The following is a 23,619-nucleotide window of genomic DNA, read 5'->3' on the forward strand; positions in this document are numbered from 1 at the left end:
GAGTACAAGAATCTTATGAAAAGAAATTGTTTAACAAGCTGTAATTTTTAAAAAAGCTAACTGTAACTGAAGCCTAATGGAGGACAAAGAAAACAAATATCAACTTACACTGGCTCCACCGGAACCCTGAGGACCTCTGGGGCCAGGAGGACCAGGTGGACCCTGTCAAAAGGCGAGGAGAGAGCGTATGTCCTTTATTAGGTAAACTTGGGGCATACGACTGCTGTTCAAACCTTTTGTTGGTGAGAGGCAACCAATCAGAAGAAAGAAAGAGTGTCCCAAGAGAAGGGCATTAAAACGCGTTGTTTCAAAAAGAGTATGAAGTGAGAGGCAGCACTGAGGTAAAAGCTACTCTCGGAGAATTAACATAAAAAATATGGAGTTCAAAATAAGGATAAACGGCCCCCTTCAGCGATCACTTCTTCACTCTAACACATTGTTTTCTTCTTTTATAGGATGTAACTTTAATAATAGCATTGTCATAGCTGCTGTCTTACTTGCAGATGCAGTAGCAACAACATCAACAGACATGTCAGACCCACTGTTGTAGTTTACCACATTTTTTATTGTGCCTTGTCAGTGTCAGACACAGACAGGGAGAGAAAAAACTAAGCTGCTCTGCATCTGTGTTTATCGTGTGTAAGTGCTGGTGTGAGATTAAAACAGCCCTTCATGCAAAAGCTTGTTTGTTCTGACTCTTAAAAGAGTGAACAAATAATACATGATAAAACACGATGCAAAACACAGTGCACAGAAACAGACCACACGCAAATTTAAATATTTGGAATGCTTATGTTCAGTTCTTTTACATATGCTATGCAGCTGGTGGAGCCGCCAGACTCAGCTCCAAGCCAGAACTTCTAAACAATCAGCACAATTTCTCACTTCACTGGCTTATTCGTGAAAACAATACGAAAGAGAGCTGCACTCACCATTGGTCCGACGTCTCCATTCTCTCCCTTCTCACCAGGAGGGCCGGGCAAACCCTGGAAAGCAGACAAATTTTTCAAAACTCAGAGAAAAGGTCATGCGAGGCAGCACTCGAGACAAAACTGTACATTCGAAAATCCACTAATGTAAAGACACATACAATTTTGCTGCTCATTAACAGGTACTTTCAGATGATGTGTATTGAATAGTGGGGTTGTAGTGTGCAACGCAATGGAGAATGCATTAATACAAGCAGAACCCCAGCGAGTAAACACACAATTAGTCAAAAAGGACACCTATTGTAATTAAAGGGTATTGGAGGCTTGGGTATAATCAGCCTGTGTAAATTGCAGAGTGGAAACGCCATCCATCTACGTCCACAGGAAAGTGGAAACAAAGGGGACAGCCGAGGCGATGCGTATTATCCAGCTCTGGGATTCAATCATGCTTGACTGAAACAGTATGAATACACCTTGGGAAGGAGGATCTTTAACAGAAATGAAGAAGCTCTCACTTGCTGTTGTAGCTTATTGTGTATTGGCATAATTATGGATATTATGTGTTGTGTTGGTTTAACTCCGGTGATGGAGCATGCATAATCATAAGGTGGGTGGAAAGCAGCGGTAATGATAAGTTACTCTAAAATGAAAATGACATGCATATCGATCACTGCAAAAACATACGTGTAGTTTCAGTCCATTTTGTTGATTTACTGTACCTTTGTAATGACAGGAAAGGCTTATTTATTACAGAGCGTGACTGGGATTTAGACATGGTAATAAAGCACAAGAGTTGTACTAATGGGAAAATAAATCAAGCATCAAACAATTCCATGTCTAATGCTTTGAAGTGACAGGCGTCGATCAATATCGGACTTTCAGGCTTGTTTCTAAACTGTATATTCGAACTGATATCAAAATAGGTGCCCGGATTGAATTAACAAGCATCATTCAAACACATGTAATCAATAAATATTTACTTATGACTGCCATTTCCTTTTATTTTCCACACTAGCCCTGAGCTATGAGCACACTCTGGTATAATCAAATCTGATATTTACTCTCCTCTATGTTCCCATCTTAACCTCTTAATCTGAAGATTTCTTGCGCTCAGTGAGGACTCCAATATTCCACGGCAAACATGGCCCCAAATGATGGAGGGCTTTCAGACTGGAGCCATTCATTCCCCATAGTCAAAAATCATTAATGCTACAGATAATTGCATTGAAGAGCTGAGCTCGCAGCAGCTGCTGCCATCTATTGAAGGGCAGCTTAGCCAAACATAATTAAAAGAGTTGAGATCGAGTGCATTATGCCCAATTAAAAGCCAATTGCACTTAATAACAACGTTATCTGGCCCTATTGACCAGCAGGGTTTTGCTCTAATTTCATCCTCGGTGAGTCCTTGGATAATTGACTTTGAGATATTCTAAAGTGTGCCGTTTCTTTATTCTTTGCCACCAAAGCAAGTTCCCAAAACTTCGGTTCACTGGGTTAAATGAGCGAACGCTTGACCCCTTCGCTCTTCCTTTGACTCTGTGGAGTTCTGAGTAAGGGAGGACTGAATAGAGCAGTGCAACAGTAACATGAACACTCTTGATCTTACAAACTCTCAGTTATGTATGGGAAAAACTTCTTCACTTTTAAGTTTACTTGTTATGTTCAAATGTAATTAGGGCTCTTTTGCCTCAGCGACAAACAGCTTTGGCTTCATCTACAGCTACAACACTAACAAGAACAAGTTTTTAAAAAAAAAAGAATTTAATGCACAACAACCAATAGTGAAGGATTACTATATCCTTGATTACTATACTATTTCATATTTGTATGATGTTTTATAGGTGACATGCTGATATTTTTACCTGCTATTTTGCTATAAGGGCTTATAACCGTGGTGCTATTTGTGAGACTTGCTGTTGGTAATTTAATAAATAAGAAGTGCATGCTTGGAGACGAATGCCTTCAAAATGATCAGGTTTGTTATGTTTTTCTCGCGATGTTTAGTTATAACTAGCTTGATGGTTCCCTTGAAGTTTTCCACTAAGAAGATAAGGTAACCTTAATGCTAACCTTCTGAATAAACCAAATTAGCCTAAACTAAACTATCCACATGTGCAATATCCAAATAAATTGAGCTAACATTAATCACTTCTGATCATATCAAACCAAATAATGGTGCTATTTGTTGGTTGTGCTTTAAATTTAAAATAGAAGTAGACATAGGTAAACGTGCATGGAGGTGGAACCAAAAATGAAGGTTACTTATTGACAAAAGCCCTAAAATATTACTGTCATGTATAAGTATATTTAATATGCCAGTCCAGTTTTATAAAGCAATTTTCAGACACACCAGTAATTTGTAAGGTCACTTGTTATATATGCAAAACAAGAAGTGTGTCAATTCAAACTCATTTTACATTGTGAGCCACATTTTGGCTACTTTCATCTTAAGCGGGCCAGACCAGTGACACTACATAATAAAAGTTCTGGTAGTTCATTGTTCACTGTGTCCCATAATTATAAAATATAAAGTTTACAGTCAATAAGTGAAAATTGTCTTTTTTTCTCTATGAACCCACTGCAAAAAACATCCATACTGTCCAATTAGCTGGACCGGTGTGTTTGCTGGGCTGCATCTGTCCCCGGGCCTTATGTTTAACCCCCTGGTCTAAGTCCTACAACACCCCTGACATTCTCATTGAAAGCAAATTGCTGTCCTTTTTTTCTGAATCTTCTAAGGACCAAATATTTTATCTTTACTGTAATATGCCCATTAAAAAAAACATCTGCAAAAGATAAATGGATTTACCGTACATTGATTTAAATACTTGGTCAAATACCACAGCAGCTGGTCTCTTACTTAGACCTGAGAGTACTAGAGGGGAGCGGTTTACTGCATGATAATAATGTAGCCTGAGTGGAAAAACCAATGGCAGTCTCTCCTCCACCACTAATGTTGCGGCAAAATGCCAAATGCAAAAATGTTCACAATGGTGATGGATTTTTTAGCACAGTCTATGCTAAGAAAAGTCCTTGAAGGGGAAAAAGCATTATTTGCCCAGGAGCAATACAAAGTGCTATTAGGAGTCAAGGCTGCATTAATAAATTATGCTTTGTTTTGATGTAATGTAAATGATGTAAGGAGAGATGAAATGTTGTCGGTTTTAGGGGTGTGGAGGAAGTCATTCTGCTCTGGATGGCTTTGACAAGGGAAAGAAATGAACATACCTATGAGGCACTGTTCAACGTGACCTGGTTGTCATGCGTTTAGAGAACGAGAGTTAGACAGTCAAAATATAGATATAAAAGTTTCAGATTTCCTCAGATTTTGGGAATACCTGCAGTCCAATGGGTCCGGGTAAACCTGGGAATCCTCTTGGTCCTTCATCTCCTTTCTGGCCAAACATACCCTGCTGTCCTCTCGGTCCAGCTTCACCATCACTGCCCTGTTAGAGGTTAAAGTGCAAGACATGCAAACACCTTTACTCTCACTCCCTCCCACTGACCAAGTGCAATTCTACAATCATTAACTGGGATTTTTTTCTCATTCTTCTAATCAATTTCATGGTTACAGAGTATATCCAAGCTCAGACGGGAGATGGTGGGTCGATACGCACATTCAATCACAGATTAGGATGGACAGTTACAGTACTTGAATGGTTTTTTGAAGGACATTTTACTGCAGTTTTATCAATCCATCAATGCTGAGAACCAACATATTGTTCCCCAGGGTTCTTGGAGTGATTAGAATGCACCCATGACAGGTCAACGGTCTATCTCACTTCACTCACAGACTATTTAAAATGCACAGTCAACCAACATGTGGAAGTTTGATTGTTTGGTTTTTCAGAGGACTGTGTGAGGAGGAAAATTAAACTTGCGACAGGAATGGACCAGAGAGAGACAACAGTTCTAAACACTGATACATTGTGCTGCTCGTCTACCAGGGGAGCAGCCATCCTACCAAAGCTTCTCATCAGGGAATGCAGGATGGAGTACAGTATAGCCAAAGGGTTATGGTAAACAGCGTATGTGAAAGATGCTGACTTCATCTCTGAAGCCAGAGGTGCACAGAGCTACGGAGGATGGAAATAAGAGACTGTGGGGAAAGAGTGAAGTGCTGACAGACTGGGAGTTTTCAGTTCAAACGCATGTCAGCACTTGAAAGTGCTTGAGGAGCTCTTACTGAGCCCTGGGACATGTAGGACGCTTCAGGCTATGGTACTGAATGCAGAACAGTTTAGAAGGAAATATTAGGTGATTACAAGGAGGTGGACTAAAGTTAAAGTGACTTCAAGAAAAAAAAAGTCACAAATCTAACTGTTTGAACATCTCCTTGGGGAGACTAGAAAAGAATTGTGTCTCTATGTCGAGTGCTTGACCTCAACTGCTACATAATTTGTTATTCATTGTAACACTGCATGCACAGCCTGCAACCTCCGTATATGTGTTGGCACCATCCGTGCCCTTGAATCAGAGCAATAGAGGCTTTTGCTGGAAGAAACTATCCGGACCTGCCAAAACATAGAAAACGCAATAACAGCTCACCATCTAAGTATGAAGCTTACTTCTTGTGTCACGTGAAAACAGTCCAACACTGGTGAATTTCTTATGTCAATTCATCATAAGCAATGAAACAAATGGCAATTTTTGAGTACAATTGTACTTAATACAAGTATAAAAACAAGTATAAACCTTTACTGAATACTATATTATGTTGAAACTCTCCACTTTTCCTTCCAGTTAAACAGAAAAACTGGGCTGTAAAAATAAAAAAGGTCTGCAGAGACACTTTAAGTACTGTCCATCTTTTACCTTGGATTGACCTTCATCTAGTCTTAATTAATTAGTATATAAATAAAGTTTTATTTGAAGTGTAATTTATGAAAAGAAATGCAAAAGCTAACTATGAACTGTAACAGTATGTTTAGCATAACTTACATACTGCTCTCTGCTCTCTGAATTAAAGATCTCAGTCAGAAACAACTTGAAATTTTCAGTTCACACTGAAGTCCTAATTAGAAAAATGCTTTGGTAGGACTTTAATCAGCACAAGTCGGTGCATAATTACGTGCTCTAAAACTGCTAGCTGAGAGCATTTATATTTTTAAGACTCCGTACTAATTTTTGCATGGATCTGTTTAAATGTAAAAAGTGTAGCTGGTGCAATTGAATGAGATATGATTCAGCATAGTTACTTGTGGTTGTGCTTAGATCTGCAGGCACCAAACGCATGCTCGGGGAGGTGTAATTTATGACATACCTGAAATGGATCTCGCAAAATTTATGTTTAGATTGTTCATGAAATAAATCTAAGTGGCTCTTGTAGGGTTTTTGTTTTCCTTACATTATGTTAGAAATAAGCTTTTTCATATCTTAAAAATGTGTTGTCCTCTCAAAAGTGACATTTCCAAGATTGCTCTTGTCAACTTCATTTTTTTGTCTTCTTATAAGCCGCTGCTAAACAAGAGCACATTTGTAGGACAGGATGTTCACCACATCCTGATGAAGATCAATACTGCTTTGCCATAGACTGTTTCATTACGAATGCTTGACCTCAGTTGCATCTTGAAGACAACAGCACCAGTGACTGAGCTGCTGTAAATCTTGTTAAGCCTTAGCAGAGAAGGAAATTGGATCGTTCATTTTGCCAGCATACACAAGCATTTTTCCAGGATTGAAAAGTGGGGCACATAGTGTAGCCACAAGTGATAACAGCATTCAGACATGCAATAATAAAAACAGAGCAGACGATGTTAAAACTACACAGCACGAGTCAGGACTCAGTTATGAAGATATGAATACACATGAGCAGACTGACTCACCAGGACAAACAACTGTTAAATAATTTGTTATGCAGCTCGGGAGCACTACCTGCTCATGGCAATCCGTCTCACTAGGTCTATTCTAGCCCCCACAGAGCCCTGCAGATGCTGGATTTGTGCTAGAATGGTTGTTAAGGCCTGATAATTTACAGCAATGAGCTGTTAGTTGCCCTTGGGCCATCAGCTATTGTAGAAACAGGACTTTCCCTGTTGTGTTAATGAGATGGAAGAGTAGAGGATGTTCTGCACCGTACAAGGCAGTATTCTCAGCTAGGTCATGGACATAGGGGCCACCGCCCCAGGGTCCACTGCCTTTACAATCACCTTCTCTACCAACCTTTCGGGCACAATGAATCAGACAACAACCACAGGTCACCAAAATACCCACCAATACAGATAGAGACAACATAATTGACAGAGCAAGCCCCTTCCACTTTCCGAACACTTAGGTCATCCAGCTCTCCAGCGGGTTGTCAATTCCCGACTGGTCATGCATGGTCCTAGAGAGACTCTTTAGCCCCTCCAAGGCTCGCGTCACCGAGCCATCTGGATCAGTGTTATTTGGGATAAAAATACAACACTAATCCCCGAACATCCCACAAACCCCCCCTTTTTCCTATACAATTTACAACAGCGTTTATTGGGTTGTTAATCATTTGTATTTCCTTTTCTTCTCTAACTGGCTCTACGAGATTTACGCGATTAGCCTTTTCAATAAAGTTAATTTTAATTAACCCCTTCGGGTCAGTTCCCACAGTCTCCACACCCAAAACTAAATACAAACATTTTTTACGCCGCCAGTTGCCCAGTCACATAGTCAAAGTATTCTTAGATGGACTATAATCTCTTTCGAGTTTTAACACTTTCTCTGACCCTTGTCCTTACGTTTCCCCATTTTCCCCAGTGTAACCCTTTACCTGATTCCAGTTCCGACACCAGTTTGCAAAGGGCCTACTCCCTCTTTCACAATGTGTACTTACTGCATAATCCCAACAAACCCACACATTATATCCTCTCCAACTACTATCTGCTCCTTCACACTTTAAAACATCGCATAAATCAAAGGTCAATCAAGTTGTGGACCCATTAACATACTTCAACTCTAAACCACCATATGTACTGAGGCACTCATCCCTTTTACCCGAAACCTCGCGTTTTGATCTCCTTTTTAGCCCTGTTTCAATAAACAGTTTCTCTTTTGTTGCTGAATTCAACTGGCCCCAGTGTTCAGACAGTTCGCGGGGGCCTCCCTGCAAAATATAACTCAATATAAGGAAATGACTGGTGCACTGACTGGCACATTATTGCTGTGTGCAAGCCTGTTTTGTAAACGCAAGGTCACAAGCGTAATGCTTTGCATGAGTTTCCAGGATAACAAATACCAAATTTGTAATTGCATTTTAATTGATGGGGGATAAAAGCTGTCTTTTATGAAAAAGTCCTTTTGGTACCCCGATTCTAATACAGGACTAAAAGTTGTAATTAAAAGGAAATTTGTGCAGCATTACAATGATAAAAGGATGGGGAATATTAAAATGAACAGGGACTGCAGCCAAAGGTTTTTGGACTGCAGAGGCAAGAGTAAAAAAAATAATAGTGCTTGCATAATATGGCCCTGACCTGCCTGAACAGTTGTTAATTTCTGTCCATCTGGGAAATGAAATATTGTTTATTAAACCAAGGGTCTCCAAGCAAGCACAATTATGACTCAAGTGTCCAGTTTTTAAATATATCTAAACACTTAAACAACCCATTTAACTGATTATCATACAATCGGCAAGAAATGGTTAAGCAAAAACCTGCATAGAGTAACTTTTGCTCATATCAGAGTGTTGCTGATGATGAATCAATAAAAAGGTGTCGTCCTTCAAAACGAGACACGATTCAATGGCACGTCATTATTGGACTGCAGGTCTGGAGATAACAAGTTTCAGCCGGCAGCCTTTTGGTCTTATTACACCCTCCCTGTCTTCATGGGGGCTTGTTTTGAAAAAAAATGTTTTTAAAATCTGATTTCCCATTTCACCGTTCTTACCCAGAAGCCAGTATGGTAATGAAGAGATGACATTAAGAAGACAGCACTTACTTCTGTAGGCATCACAAATGATGGTAAGAAAGTCTTTAAAAATTCACGAAAGGTGAAATAAAGGTTGGAAAGTTTTGTGAAAACAGAAAGCAATATTCGGAGTGGATTTTAGTACAGTATAAATGGGTATTCGTGTAACTTTTAATGTTTTAGGATTACATTCTTATCGGTGTATGAAAATACTTCAGAGAATAAACTTTGACATTAGATGGTCAGAGGATGAGATACTCACAGCTGGACCAGGAGCTCCAACTACACCCTGGAGACCAGTTGGGCCTGGTGGACCCTACAAACAGGAGGAAGCTGATTATTAAGATGTACATGATAGACACGCCATCTGAATCGAGCAATGAAATATAGGGCAGTTGCCTGCTAAACCTGATCTCCATCACACACTGTCTACCTGGAATAATGACATTTGAAAAATCTAATTCAATCTGGAATGTATTTGACGTGATGCGTGTGAGGACAAACAAAAGTCAACTGAAAAAATACAAGCGTTTAAGATGAGGACAGAACACGCTGCAATTCTTATTACAAACTAAGTAACCATTTTGTAAACATAGCAGCACTTCAGCTAGTATTTTATATGCTGCAGACTTTTTAGGGCAAAATAAGAAACATTTTCTAGCAATCTATTCCTTTTGTTCTACTCAATTCAGTGGTGAAATCAGCATCTTTGGTTATTTAACATGAATTGTAATAAAACTCACTGATTTGAATGAATCTGTGACATAAAACTTCATTAAAAGAGAGCGAGAGGGAAAGAAAAAGACTCACAAGTTCACCCTTGTCTCCTTTACTTCCTTTCTGTCCAGGTCCACCAACTTCTCCCTGCAGTGTAACAAGCACATACAGACAAAGCAGAGCTCAAATCTCTCTCCTCCATGTTTAGTCAAAGTCTAATATCTTAAAGTGTCACCTTTACCATGATTAGGCAGTAAATATTTCTCAAGAGAATCTAATTTGATTGGCCCACAAAGACCTTGGGTGAGTGTTTGTAATTAATTGATTGGCTCCCTGTCTAACCCCATTGGCTCTATGATTGACAAAATGCTGTGGCAGAAGACGTGACTGGGATTGAAGAGGGTGTCATGGTTACAAATGTAAAAATGCAAATTTCTGGTTCAGTGTATCAAGTGTGGATGTGGGATTTGCTGGCCTCAGGGTACACAGGATGTGTAAACAACTGGCTATTTCAGTACATGGATTTGTTTGTCTATTTGCATTTAAGAAGATTTCTAAAGCCGTTAGTGTGTGCTTATTTTGTTTACTTAATGTAAGATTCTATCGGGAGTAATTGCTGTCATAACAAGCTTGTGGTTAAGTATAGTTAAAAAAAATAAATAAATGAATAAATATAGTCCTGTGAACAGATTTAATAGCTTGTAGCACCTTTAGCAGGAATAACTTCAAATATTCATTTTCTGTATGACTTTATCAGTCTCTCACATTGTTTTGGAGGAACTGTGTCTCTGTTTTCTTTACAAACTTGCTTCAGTTCACTGATTTTTGTGAGCATTCATTTATGCACAGTTTTCTTAAGGTTACATTTCAGGCTGAGGTCTGGACTTTGACTGTGCCACTGTAACAATTTGATTTTTTCCCTTTTTCAGCCATTCTGTGGAGATTTTCTGCTGTGCTTGGCATCATTGCCCTGCTGCATGACCCACTTTTGGCCAAGTTTTAGCTGTCGGACAGCTGGCCTCACATTGATACAAGAATACTTTAGAATAAAGAGGAGTTCATAGTTGAAGCTGACAGCTCTCTTTGAGGTTATAAAAAGATAGTTTTTTTTTTCATTTCTCTGTTTTTATCTTTAACCAAGAACTTAAAAGCTTTTGTTTTTAACAAACAAAACATTATAACTCCCTGTAGCAAATATAAAGATCAATCAACTCTAGGTTTTAAGGTATTAAAACTTTGCTCCACCTTGTCACCATCTTCACCAGGAGGACCCTGTGGACCAGCTGGACCAGGAAGACCAATAGGACCTTGAATGCCATCACGGCCAGCAGGACCCATGGGACCTTTCTCTCCCTAAAACATAATTTGCACAATATTGTAAAATCTTGATATATTGAACTTAAATAGGTATTTCACCAAGTAAAATTGAGAAAAAAACTCACAGGACCCCCTTTTTCTCCAGCAGGGCCAGGTGGTCCTTGAGGACCATTGCGTCCTGTGGGACCAATGGGACCTCCGGAGCCAGCAGGACCTCTCTCTCCAGGAGAACCCTGTAAACAAACACTCATCAGTCACTGCTGTCTTACTCAAAAATGCAATTTGCTACAGTAAAGCTAAGAAACAGTTGAGCAAAAAGCAAGTGTGTTTTGTCCAGACTTAAGCTTAAAAGGGTAAATTGATTTGAAAGTCTGCCTAGAAAGAAAATTCTGGTATTTTAAACTTCAAGGCACATTTTCATGTCTAAAGTATCAAAGAGAGCAATACTTGAAATCTGTCTCTTATTAAGCAAAAAACACAATACTTTTGACTGGATTGGCTGCATATAAGACATGTTTAGACTGTTCTCTAAAAGCAGAATGTAAGGGACTCCTTCAGAGTCAGGCATCAGAAATATTGTAAGAGGCTAATTGCTATAGAAAGACAATGGTATAAACCCGAGTGATAGTTTGAGAGAGCTGTCTAAATAAGACAGTTAGAGTTCTGTTATAGAGTTAGAGAGCAAAAAGAAATCTTACGTGTGTTATGTGAGATAGATAGATATTAAAAATGTTAAATCACAGTTCATGTTTGTGCGTGGTTGGCAATATACTGATTCCCAATATATTTTAAGGTTTTCACTTGTGTCTACTTGTGGATGGACAAATGGATGGAAACATTCCTATCTGACAACCCTGGGACTAGTAGACCACTATGACCCTTTTGACTGAAATGATTACTACCTGTCAAACAGGCGAAAAAAGTAAAATAAAAAAACTCCAACAAAAACACATTTGGTTCTAAGAATAAAGAGACCCTTTGTAGACAGAGTAGAGATAATATTATTAGCTAAAGCTATTTTGTTGACGTGGCATCAGTATATGCGACATGCATGACATGCATGACGTGCATGACAGGATAATGTCAAAAAGCAATCTCAGACACTTAGAATAACAATCTCAGCCTGCTGGACTCCTCTGTCAGATTACGTTACAGCCATTTCACAGTTGCCGGTTATATTATTGTCGCTTTCTGTCCCTATTACGAGACCCACAAATGACAAAAAAAAGAGTCAAGACATTTAAACGCCATGTTTTTTTTTAACTGGATTAGCTCTAGCCTGTTAGTTTACTTTAAAGAAATTTTGAAGGAATAGGATTCCTGGAGAATATTGTCACGATAATGTGAAGAAGATTTGAATGAAAAACATCACAAACATAAAAGCCTATTATCTGTGCACATACAACAACTAAGTTTTCCCTCAAGACGATGGTAGCATTTGCAGTCTGGTGCAAATATTTAAGTTTTTATTTCATTGTTAGAAGTACTAACCACAGTAACTAACCGCAGCATTACTATAAGCTGTGACATGCTAGAAATATAGCCATTAACTGATAACCATTCTAAAATTACACTGACCCTGCTGACAGCCTCAAAGCTTACCTATGAAGGGAGCCACTGATGAACACTCTTATCTATTTAATAGGCCGGAGCTGCTTTCCCCAGCCAAGGCCTTTTGGAAGGTCTCACCATTTTCCCCACATCAGCATGCCTTATTACCCTGCTCTTCACTATTCCCAGGTGGGTGCTCATCACTGTGTAGGTACCCCAAATCACATGAACTGCCACTACATTGTTGATCACGAGGTCTTTTTGGCATTCCCTTACCCAGGGAAGGTCTGGGTAGAGCCGCTTTCAAATAAAATTAAATGTGCATGTGTACAGGCCAAAGCTTCGGACTGATTCACACGAAAAACACACACTCTGATTCAGCTGCTGATGTGAGATGCCACCTGGCACTCATATGCCTGGCCCGTTTCATGATAGACATTGCTGGTGACACACTCCAAGCTCCAAACTGTCATCCACAGCCTGCCAACTTGGCCACGATGACACACATGCACAAACAAGCACACACACATTCCTTTGACTCAAATAACTTTATACTTTTTCAGTCCATTTCCCGCCCTTTCATTTCACCCATGTTTTTCTCGTAAAGTTTGTGACTTGTCGCATTCATCCTTTCTTTTTTTCCTGTGCTATTCTTTCCTGATCAGTCTCTTTCAAACACACAGACGAGAAAAGAAACGCACACACGGAACTCACACACGTTCCCACAGAACAACAGCAGCTCAAACTCTGGCAGGAAATCGATGAAGGAAAATATCACATCTCTTGTGTGCGTGGGCATTGCACACTGGACTCCTTTTAAGGAGTTTTTTTGAAATCTACCAAAACACTCTATCACACGTTTCCATCCAATGGCTTGCTTTCAAGCCAATTTAAGAAAACTATCTCATTTCGCTGTGGAAATGGTTTCACTCCTTCAGAGAACGCCCCTCTTCTCACTTTCATCATCTTTTCATCAGTGCTCTGCATATCCGCTGTCATCTAATCTGGTGTTGCTCTGTCGCTGGTGAGCAGGGGCAATTATCGGGAGCCCACGTTTAACGCTTGAACAAAATGTCAGCCAGTTCAAAGCAGCCTGTCAGTCAGCTTTCTGTACAAAATCACCGCTGGAGCTCCTGAGGCTTTTCATTGCATATATCGCAAACTGAGGGGCTTAGAGACAAAGGCAGAGTAAAAGTGCCCTACTTTTTTTTTAGATTACCCACCCAATTTTGCTTCTTTTCAGGGCCACAAAGTATGTATGAGCAAGTGCGATGACATTCCTGCTATAGTGTATATGATTCTTTACTGTGATCGATGCTGAATGAAAAAAAATGAGTTCATTACAGAAAGATAAACTTTGTTTCTTTTCTTGGAATTGTCATTTGAGTGAAAACTGTGCAACGGCAGTTGCTATAGCAACGAATAAGTATTAGAGGGAGACATTTGTGACCAATCGAGTAACAGGGATGAATTGCTGTTCGATTAAGCAATTAGGCAATGGTTAGATCATTATTCAAGCAAAGGTGTTGGACAAAACACTATAAATCAAGCAGAGTTTTTTTTCTCAAATTGTGGTACAGAGATTTATATGCTACATAAATTTAAAAAATTATTATTTTTATACTGAACAATAAACACCAGTCTGAGGCGTGAAATGCAGTGAGAAGAAAGAACAGCATTAGCAAAGACATATATACTCTATAGCGTAACTTAGGACAGAGACTTTTTACCATCCAGTTTATGACAAAAGAAGTAGCTTTACTTCTTTCTTAGCCATAAAATAAACTAAACAAAGAAAACAGAAATTAAAAATGCCATTTGGCCCTGAATATTGAATTGAATTCATATTGAATATGTACTTCATCATTTAAGCAATGATGTCACAGAATTCGATCGTATCGTACCACCCCACTTGGTTCTACCACCCTCCACACTGCAGCTTATATAGCACGTGCTGCTGGATGACCAAAGTACGGAGCTGTGCACAGCATGTGTGACTCCATTCTCCAATAGCACCAGCTACTTTTCGCTGCAATCTCTGTAGCAAGAGAGATGAGGTAACCATAGTAACAGGCTACTTACGATGGGGCCAGGGGGACCCTGAGGCCCTTCTCCTCCCTTTAAGCCACCTGGACCCTGAAAGCAGAGGACAGGAGAGGGTTAGATCTCACTCACTGCAGGCTGCCACTCAATGCTATTCAAAGAGCAGTAATCACAGCTGTCAAATGGGCCTCTGAACATTACTGTGTGGATGTATGCATGTAAGTAGATACGCATGCTTGAACTGTGTATGAGCACGCACATAAGGAGGGCTTGGCTCTAGAAAATCATAGCATAACTGGCAATTAGGAGAAAAATTGAATCATAAATAATCAAGTAAGGATGAAACAACTATTTACTAATTCAGTATCTGTTTGTACATTTTAGTTATGGGATGCTTTGATTGAATTGACTACCAAATAGTAGCCAGTTTTGGCTAATTGTGCATGTTTTTAATCCTCAATTTTAGAGTCTTTTAAAGGTTTTCTTTCAAAAAGCTTTAATAAAGCAAATGAATACCCGTGAAAAAACAAAACTTAATGACACTCAGTAAAAGTGGTATGAAACTTCAATCAGAAAGGGCATTTTCAGCCTGGTGGTAATTTACATCCTGTTAATGATTATTTGGAAGGAGTAACAGTTAGTGAGGAGATTTGCCTGAAATCCATGCTAAAAAAAGGAACTGATTAAATTAATTCATTATAGCACGAAACTTTTACTTAAGTTCAGTTCTCCACCAGAGAAAATGTATCTCTTAGTTAATAATTCGTGATACAGCTTCTTCTGTAGGCATATTTACATTATTAATATAACAGGAATAATTTCAAGAAGCATCAGAGAAAATGAAAAAGAGAAAAAAAAAAAAACGAGGCCAAGGTGGGCTACAAGTTCAGGTATAGTCCATTTATCTCTGGCATTTTGTCATCTCTTCAAGATCTTGGTCCTTGAATGTCAAATCCTGTGCTGAATCACAGCGCCAGGAGGCTGAGACTGCTTATGGAAAACACAGTTCACCAGAGGCTGTAAAGACTTTCATTATAATAACTAATTTACAAGCTTCAACAGAGCCAGGGGGTGCAGAGGCTGCCAAGCAGGCTCTCCACTTCCACATTTCACCACAGTGCATTAGAAGACTGGAAGGATCTTTCTTTGCTGGACAGACAAAAAGTTATTTATTGGCTCATATATCGTCACTATGCCTTTCTTTAAGACTGAGCGATGTGATGAAGAGTGTGTGTGTGTGTGTGTGTGTCTCTATGCCCATAAAAAAAGAAAAATAAACTGTGTGTGCTCAGTGGCAATATGTATATTTGTATGTGTGTGCGTGTGTGTGGTGTGTGTCTGTCTACACTTACTCTGCAAAAGGAAAAAGATTTAAACTCTTTTTCTCAAACTGATCTTTCTGAGTTAATTTCAGTCATTTCAAAGAGGTCCTACCAATAACGAATGTTTCAGTCTTAAAAATGATCAACCTATCTCTAATGTACCAGAGGCCTTCAAGCTGGCAATACTTAAACCGTTACTTAAACAGCTATCGCTTCACCCAGCTGTCTTAGGTAATTATAGGCCAGTCTCCAACCTTCCTTTTATCTCAAAAATTCTTGAAAAACTAGCTGTAAAACAGTATGTGAAGGTTACATATGATCTTTTTATGGCCTCCTACAGTGGACACATCTCAGTGCTTGTCCTGCTAGACCTCAGTGCACCATTCAGCATTGTTGACCATAACATTTTAGAGCATTAGAGCATCCTGTAGGTATTAAAGGTACTGCACTGCAGTGGTTTGAATCATATCTATCTAATAGGCTCCAATTTATTCATATAAATGGAGAGTCCTCTTTACACGCTGAGGTTAATTTTGGAGTTCCACAGGGTTATGTGCTAGAACCAATTGTGTTTACATTTAACATGCTTCTCTTAGGCATCAGAAGGTATAGCATAATTTTTCCCTACTATGCAGGTGACACACAACTTTATCTTCCTATTAAGCCAGATAACACACACCAATTAGGTAAACTTGGAATTTCTTACAGACATAAAGACCTGGATTACCTCTAATTTTATGTTTCTAAATTCAGATAAAATTGAGGTTATTGTACTCTGTCCAAAAAGTCTTACAAATATGGCATCTAACCAGATGCTTACTCTGGATGGCATTATCTTTGAATCTTGTAACATTGTGAGGAACTTTGGAGTCGTTTTTGATAAGAATATGTCCTTCAATGTGCATATTAAATAAATATGTAGGATTGCTTTTTTCCATATTGTACAATATTGAGAAATGATATGTCATGTCTCAGAATGACGCTGAAAAACTAGTTCATGCATTTATTACTTCTAGGCTGGACTGCTGTAATTCATTATTATTAGGATGTCCTAAAAAAAAAAAAAAAAACTTCCTGAAAAGCCTTGAGTTTATCTGTGGCAGGAGTACTGACAGGGACTAGAAAGAGAGAGCATATTTCTCCTATATTGGCTTCCCTTAACTGGCTCCCTATTAAATCCAGAATCAAATTTAAAATCCTGCTCCTCAAATAAAAGGTTTTGAATAATCAGGCCCCATTTTATCTTAATGACTTTATAGTACCGCATCACCCCATTAGAGCACTACACTTTCAGACTGCAGTCTTACTTGGGGTTCCTAGAGTATTTAAAAGTATAATGGGAGGCAAAGCTTTCAGCTTTCAGGCCCCTCTTCTGTGAAACCAGCTTCCATTTAGGATTCAAGAGACAGACACCCTCTCTATTTTTAATATTAGGCTTCAAACTTTCCTTTTTGATAAATCATATAGTTAGCGTTGGATCAGGTAACCCTGAATCCTTCCTTATGTGCTCTAATAGGTGTAGGTTGCTGGGGGATTCCCATGATGCACTGGGTGTTTCTTCTTCAGTCACCTTTTTGACTCACTATGCATTTATACACCTCTCTGCATTTAATTATTAGTTATTATTAATCTCTGGCTCTCTTCCACAGCATGCCTTTCTCCTGTCTTCCTCCCCTCACTTCCAACCAGTCGCGGATGATGCCGCCCCTCCCTGAGCCTGGTTCTTCCGGAGGTTTCTTCCTGTTAAAAGGGAGTTTTTTCTTCCCACTGATGCTTACTAATAGGGGGTCATATGATTGCTGGGGTTTTCTCTGTTTTCTGTGTATTATTGCAGGATCTTTACCTTACAATATAAAGTGCCTTGAGGCAACTGTTGATGTGGTTTAACACTATATAAATAAAACTGAACTGAATTGAAGATTTATGCTTTTATTTTCACTAATACAAGAAGTGCACATATCCATGTGTGTCTGTTTCTGTGTGTGGATGAAATCACTTTGACAGAGTGGGAGGTTGTGTGAGTTTTTTTTTCACACAGTATATGTGTACTCTCATTATAAAAGGAAAGCCATTCCTTAGCACACATGGGACAAACATAACGGCTGCAATAAGTCTGAGCAGTGCTGTCATGCGCTCTCTTAATGGTCAGCCTTGAAATGAGCTTCAACCACAGTTCCTCAAGTTGATCCTCAGTCAGCATCCTCCCTGACCTTGAACTTTTTCTCACTCACACCCACTCTTATTGAGAATTAATTCAGGTTATGCAGAAGGCTAGAGTGCATGAGATGCAGTCAGTAAGTTGTGGGTTTGAATCAGAATCAAAGGGATCTGACTCATTCTTCGATAGAAAACTAAACACGAATTCCTTATAAGCTCCACTAGTGCAATTCTAAATGAGGAAATTCATGCCTACGACATGCAGCATAGTGCTGATTAGAGGGACATTCTTTATGTCATAGCCACATTGGAAAAAAACAAAACATATTTTTAAAATTGCTGACACCAGTAATGATAAAATATATCAATCTGTGTATTACTGAATCCTCTCAGTTCTATGAAATCCCATTCTGTAACGTTCAGTCAGGTCCACTGCCAAGTGTGACATTTGGTTTAACAGCAGGTTGTTAGCCTGGTAATTGGAGTTTGGAGCTAAATTCAGCTGGGTGGATGCTCAGGATGTGGGATGGCACAGTTTCATGTGGACATGTTAAGTATGTTTGCGTTAATGTATTAATCTGTGGGAGGTCTCTGTGTTACCATGGCCCCTGGAAGACCTCTTGCACCTTGGAAACCTCTCAGGCCAGCAGGTCCTGGCTTGCCGCTAGGACCCTGAAGACCTGGATCACCCTACAGAGGGAAAGAGAATAAGTCAGTTAACTGACATTGGGTAATCATGAAAGGCAGAGTTCCTTTATGTGAAAACAAAGAAGAGCTCAATCTGTGAGAATGACAGAAAAAAAAAGATTGATCTCGTGATAACAGCTAAAATTATACGTAATTATGCGGGAACAATAGCAAGTGATTAAAATGTAATGGCAAAAAAAGAAAATGTAGGCCAGTAAACATAGAGCTATCCAAAGAATAATTAAGACTAGCACAGACTGGATATTGAACAACCCCCCCACCCCAAAAAAAGAAACATGTGGTTGTTAAATAGTTTTATCAGTGTATTTCAGTTTACCTACACACTATTATACCAATATATGTCGGTTACAAAGCTGTTAAACTGGGGTGAAAAAAGCATGTTAAGAACAAAAATGAATTCTGTAAGTTGCTAAAAGAACAATAATTTTAAATAACACTAAAGTAGACAGATGCACTGTTTAACAAGGCTTTCTGTATAATCAAAGAAGTTTTGACCTATATTTATTTGAATTTGAATGCATGGTCATTTACCTTTCCACCCTCTTTTCCAGCAGCTCCAGGTAGACCTTGTTCACCAGGTGGACCAGGAGAGCCAGGGTGTCCTCGCTCTCCACTTGGTCCTGTCTCTCCAGTTGGTCCCTTTCAAGGACAAACACAACACATTAAGGTTAATCAACTATCAAATGTATGTAAAATATAATTCCTATAATTCCAGGGTCTTCATAGTAACTCCAAATTGATGATCAGCAACACCATCTAATGCATTCTAATTACTATTTTTAGGATAAGCTATTATTACTGATATATACCTAGATTTCTGTAATCCATAACTCCTAAACTAGAGACACAGAATATATGTGCACAACAGAGGAGGTAATGATGACATTCGCTGAATATCTACCTGTGGTCCAACCACTCCTCCAGGCCCCGGAGGTCCAGTCTTCCCTTGGAAGCCCTGAGGAAGATGTCAGAGATATCAAAGATATTACTGGACAAATTTTAATATTTGATTTACTGACATCTTTGTGTTGTACAATAGGTAAACATTAGGTCATAAAGAAAGTCAGTTTTAACTACACTACACTGTAATGTATAGTTAAGCTGACAAAATATTTCTCACACCCTAAATCTGGCACCTGCAGGTATAAGCAAGTTAAATCTTGACTTTTTCAAACCTTTTTAATACCACTGTAAAAGTGCTTGCATAGTAATACTTAAAGTACTATTCAGTGAAGGCTAAAAAAAAACACACATAGACAGTCACTTGCTTTTTCAGTATGAAGTGCCTGTAAAACCTGTGCAGTAAACAAGATCCAAGTTTGGTTGTTCTTTCTTCAGAAGCAGAAGTCCTTATGCATACAAAATGTAATGCTTAAAAATATCAGAGGTGCTGACTCTCATAATACAGCAAATTATGGAGATGTAAACACAAAACCAATTAGACAACATAGGACTGTATACCACTAAAGAAGCAAGAAAAGATAATGAGTGGACTTCAGCATTACAGATGCTGCACTTAATCAGCTCGTTGTCATGCCAATATCCTATTTCTGCTACTCCTAGCGATGTTACTTGTTTACCTTTTGTAAAAAAACATTTAAAAAAGTATTCATTAAAAGTAAAAAGACCCCAATCTTTACTTCAACATCATTGAAATACACTAACTGTAGCTATTTGAGAGGCTGAAAGACGCAATACGTGACTTCACAACATCACAACACAAGGTGTTAATGTACAAAACTACCCACTAACCGTTTCTCCCCGCTGTCCAGGATGACCAGGTAGCCCGTCTTTCCCTGGTGGGCCCTGGAGTTGAACAGGTGGATAGTTCATAAGAATCAAGATATCAGGTGTGTATTAATATTTGAAAAGCTTGCATGAAAAGCATCAACATGGTTGTGGATGGTGCCAGCTCACTGACAGCTTGACAGCAGCTACTTACATTAGGTCCTTTGGGTCCAGGGAAACCGACAGGTCCCTGTGGTCCTTGAGGTCCCTGAAATGAAAAGAAAATAAATCAAGCAGTCAGAATAGCGAATGACAACCACAACATGTAAATGGAATATAATTAGATTCACACTGAGAAACCTAGCTGTTTCACTGTTGCTGTTAAGAAATAAATAGCACTGCCTCGTTCATTATGAATTTGCTGGCTTTTTGTGACACAAATTAAGTTACACAAATAAGTATAAGGTTGCTCATTTAAAATTAACTAGCCGAAGGATTTAAAATCTAAGCGCTTCACTGAAATTACAAAAAGTTACAATTTACTCTGAGTTCAAGTTTAAGTTCAATCCACCTGATATACTTTTGGTGTCACAGAGTCTGTGTGCAAAACAAGAGTGGCTGATCAAACAAAATCTAATACTAACCCGCTCCCCTGGCAGGCCGGGAGGTCCATCATTGCCTGAGTTGCCCTGAGGAGATAGACAGGGTACAGAGCAATTTTGTGAACTTCATCAACACAAGTAGTGTGAAATATGAATCAAATTCATGCAAATCATTGATACTGAGGTTACACATCAAGTCAAGGTGTGCATGCATGCACATTTATTTACCAAAGGGGAACTATGTTTTATAATGTTGATACACTATAATTTTATATTTAGGTAGCTCTATATTTATGTAAGACTTTCAACAGACACACATACAGTACTATGTATAATAACTTATGTATAATACGTGAGCACAGTAACATGTATTTCACATAGCAGCTGTACCAAACTACTGATTTTAATCATGCCCCATTCAAAAACATAAACATAAAGAGATATTTTATATCAGGCAAACTGCCTTTAAAAACCTGAAATGGGCACTTACCTTAGCACCCGGCTTTCCTGTTGGTCCTCTAGCACCACGGCCACCGCGTGGACCCTAAATTCATTAAATATATTTACAGAAATAATAAGTTCAGTTTTAGAAAGCGTAAAACAATAAGAAGCAAATCCTAAGAATAATTTTATTTAAGGGCAATTGCCATCCCTGCCCCTCTCTAAAATTCTCTACCTACTGCATATCTTTTTCAGAAAACAAAAAACACATAAACCCCATAGACAGCCCTTTAAAGGATGAGATTTTCATTTAAACACAATACATCATTTATGTGGAGAGCTCAGGCTGAGCTGGCAGACAGATGAATTGCCTACCGTTGGGCCACGTTGCCCTCTAGGGCCAGATTTGCCAGCAATTCCCTGAAAACAGAAAAACAAAAGTTTTGATTTAGGACAAAAACCATGCATCACCTAATTTAATACTTCTTAATATCCTGTTTGGGAAGTTTTAGCTGAGCCATCATCAGACAGAAGCAACTGTTCCAGGAGTTTGAGTCAGGGAAACAGCACTTTAGGACAAAAATAAATAAACAAATTGATGCTGTAAGTGGTTACCCATAGACACTCGACAGTTTGAACTAGCTGTCGGTTCTAGCATGCTGGGGCCGAGCATGTCTGCTTCTCAATGTCTGTATGAGCGCAGTTTCTCTTGTCAATAATAACCAGCTTCATTCTGAAACCCTCACTCTCATCCCTTTGGCTCAAACACTCACTAGTTTCATTCACACAGCTGAATATAGTTGTCAGTCCTCCATGAAGACCTACAGTACATCTTTACAGCAGTCTTCTGGGTACGGCCTTTGTAGCGCGACAGAGTTAGTGTTGAAAGCCTGCACTGAGCCTTGACCTCAAAGACATTCCAACAGCTTTGTTATAAAATAGGATGACAGTCCTCACTGATCCTGTGGCTAAAAGAAAGTAAATTGCTATAAGAGTCAAAATCAGACCCTTTGGTAGGCTAGGTTCAGTTATTGTGCAAATGTACTGTTTATAAGGTTGGGGAAACCTGCAGTCACCTGAGACTGAAGAAGTCAGTTGGATGGCCAGATGTCCAGATGAACAGAATAAACATTTTGGGATTCACTCACCTGGATGATTGAGCATGCATCAAGTCAATATCAGAAGGCTCTTACAGCAGCAGATTGATTGTTTTGGAAGCCGATGGTCATGTACATATTTTTGTACAAATTTCAGAGTTAATTTGAATGTATTGGAATCAAGTTGGGATTTTTTTAACACACACAGTAGAGTAGGCAGATCTATTTATTTGTTTTCTACCATATCCAGGCTAGCAGTGTCAAAGTTTAATCGTATGTGTGTCCTTTTAAGATGTAAGATGCCCCTTGATCACTAGGAAAGCTGAGTGACTCTGTATGCATGTATTTAATTTTTTTTTTTTCCTCACCCTTGTTCCTTTCTCGCCGTTTGCCCCAGGGAATCCAGGAAAGCCATTGGAGCCCTGCAGGGCAAGTAGAGAAAAAAAGTCAGAGAGAAGGACTGAGTGAGCAAAAGGAGAAATACATTCACATATTCGAGAGCATAAAATAACACTCTGCCCTGTAACAATGTAAGTGAGACTATAGAAGAAGTAGCAGCAGTCCTTTTGCACTTTACTGAACAGGGCTAATTAATAAGAAACTGTACAGTCCTTCCACATAAAAGACTAACTTGCCAGCCGATTCATATCAGTGGGTGTGCAGTTTATAGTTTGTCATCCCCTTAGAAAAATGAACACCTTCTTTTTAAGGCATCAAAAGAACCCGGTCACTTTGACACTTTCTGACACACAGACAGACAGACAAAGGTGTTGTTAGGTTGTTAGCAAAGTGTCTAGTGAGGAGGAAGATAAAACTGGCGGTGTGAGTAAATAAAGACAAAGAAAACGGAAACGGTGGATTCTCTTTGTTACCCATCAGCAATTTAGTTAGTGGACTTTTGCAGGCTGTGCTGTCTGATAATGAGAATGGTGCCAGTCAAACAAATACTAGGAGTGTAATCACTGTTGGATGAATTAACAGGAGTACCAAGCAGCTTACCAATATAGCTTCCCTTCATGCAGAATTAGGCAGCATAATTATACGTTCAACCAATTTAAGTTAAACATTTCTCTGACCCAGCTGTGCTCCAAGGTCACGGGCATGTATGGGTGTGTTGAGTTTAAAA

At 39.0% G+C, this 23,619-nt stretch overlaps 1 protein-coding gene across 2 annotated transcripts in view; it reads right to left on the minus strand.

Annotated features, from left to right (window-relative positions):
- Window positions 1–23,619, minus strand: part of col11a1b (collagen, type XI, alpha 1b) — an 80,871-nt gene that overhangs the window by 13,832 nt on the left and 43,420 nt on the right. For both annotated transcript variants that reach the window (XM_086271580.1, XM_086271579.1), the window contains 17 exons: window positions 22,862–22,915; window positions 21,772–21,816; window positions 21,446–21,499; window positions 20,998–21,042; window positions 20,568–20,621; window positions 20,378–20,431; window positions 19,527–19,580; window positions 19,157–19,264; window positions 18,518–18,607; window positions 14,478–14,531; window positions 10,970–11,077; window positions 10,773–10,880; window positions 9,621–9,674; window positions 9,073–9,126; window positions 4,268–4,375; window positions 933–986; window positions 109–162 (listed from right to left, as the gene is read on the minus strand). In XM_086271580.1, coding sequence (XP_086127706.1) covers window positions 109–162; window positions 933–986; window positions 4,268–4,375; window positions 9,073–9,126; window positions 9,621–9,674; window positions 10,773–10,880; window positions 10,970–11,077; window positions 14,478–14,531; window positions 18,518–18,607; window positions 19,157–19,264; window positions 19,527–19,580; window positions 20,378–20,431; window positions 20,568–20,621; window positions 20,998–21,042; window positions 21,446–21,499; window positions 21,772–21,816; window positions 22,862–22,915 — 1,152 coding nt within the window. The remainder of the gene's footprint in view (window positions 1–108; window positions 163–932; window positions 987–4,267; window positions 4,376–9,072; window positions 9,127–9,620; window positions 9,675–10,772; window positions 10,881–10,969; window positions 11,078–14,477; window positions 14,532–18,517; window positions 18,608–19,156; window positions 19,265–19,526; window positions 19,581–20,377; window positions 20,432–20,567; window positions 20,622–20,997; window positions 21,043–21,445; window positions 21,500–21,771; window positions 21,817–22,861; window positions 22,916–23,619) is intronic.

The sequence above is a fragment of the Aulonocara sp. 'chitande type north' Nkhata Bay genome, linkage group LG18 (assembly GCF_057382095.1).
Source record: "Aulonocara sp. 'chitande type north' Nkhata Bay isolate Kocher_YH1m ecotype deep benthic linkage group LG18, A_spYH_male_GT1.1, whole genome shotgun sequence".
Taxonomy (NCBI): Eukaryota; Metazoa; Chordata; class Actinopteri; order Cichliformes; family Cichlidae; genus Aulonocara; species Aulonocara sp. 'chitande type north' Nkhata Bay.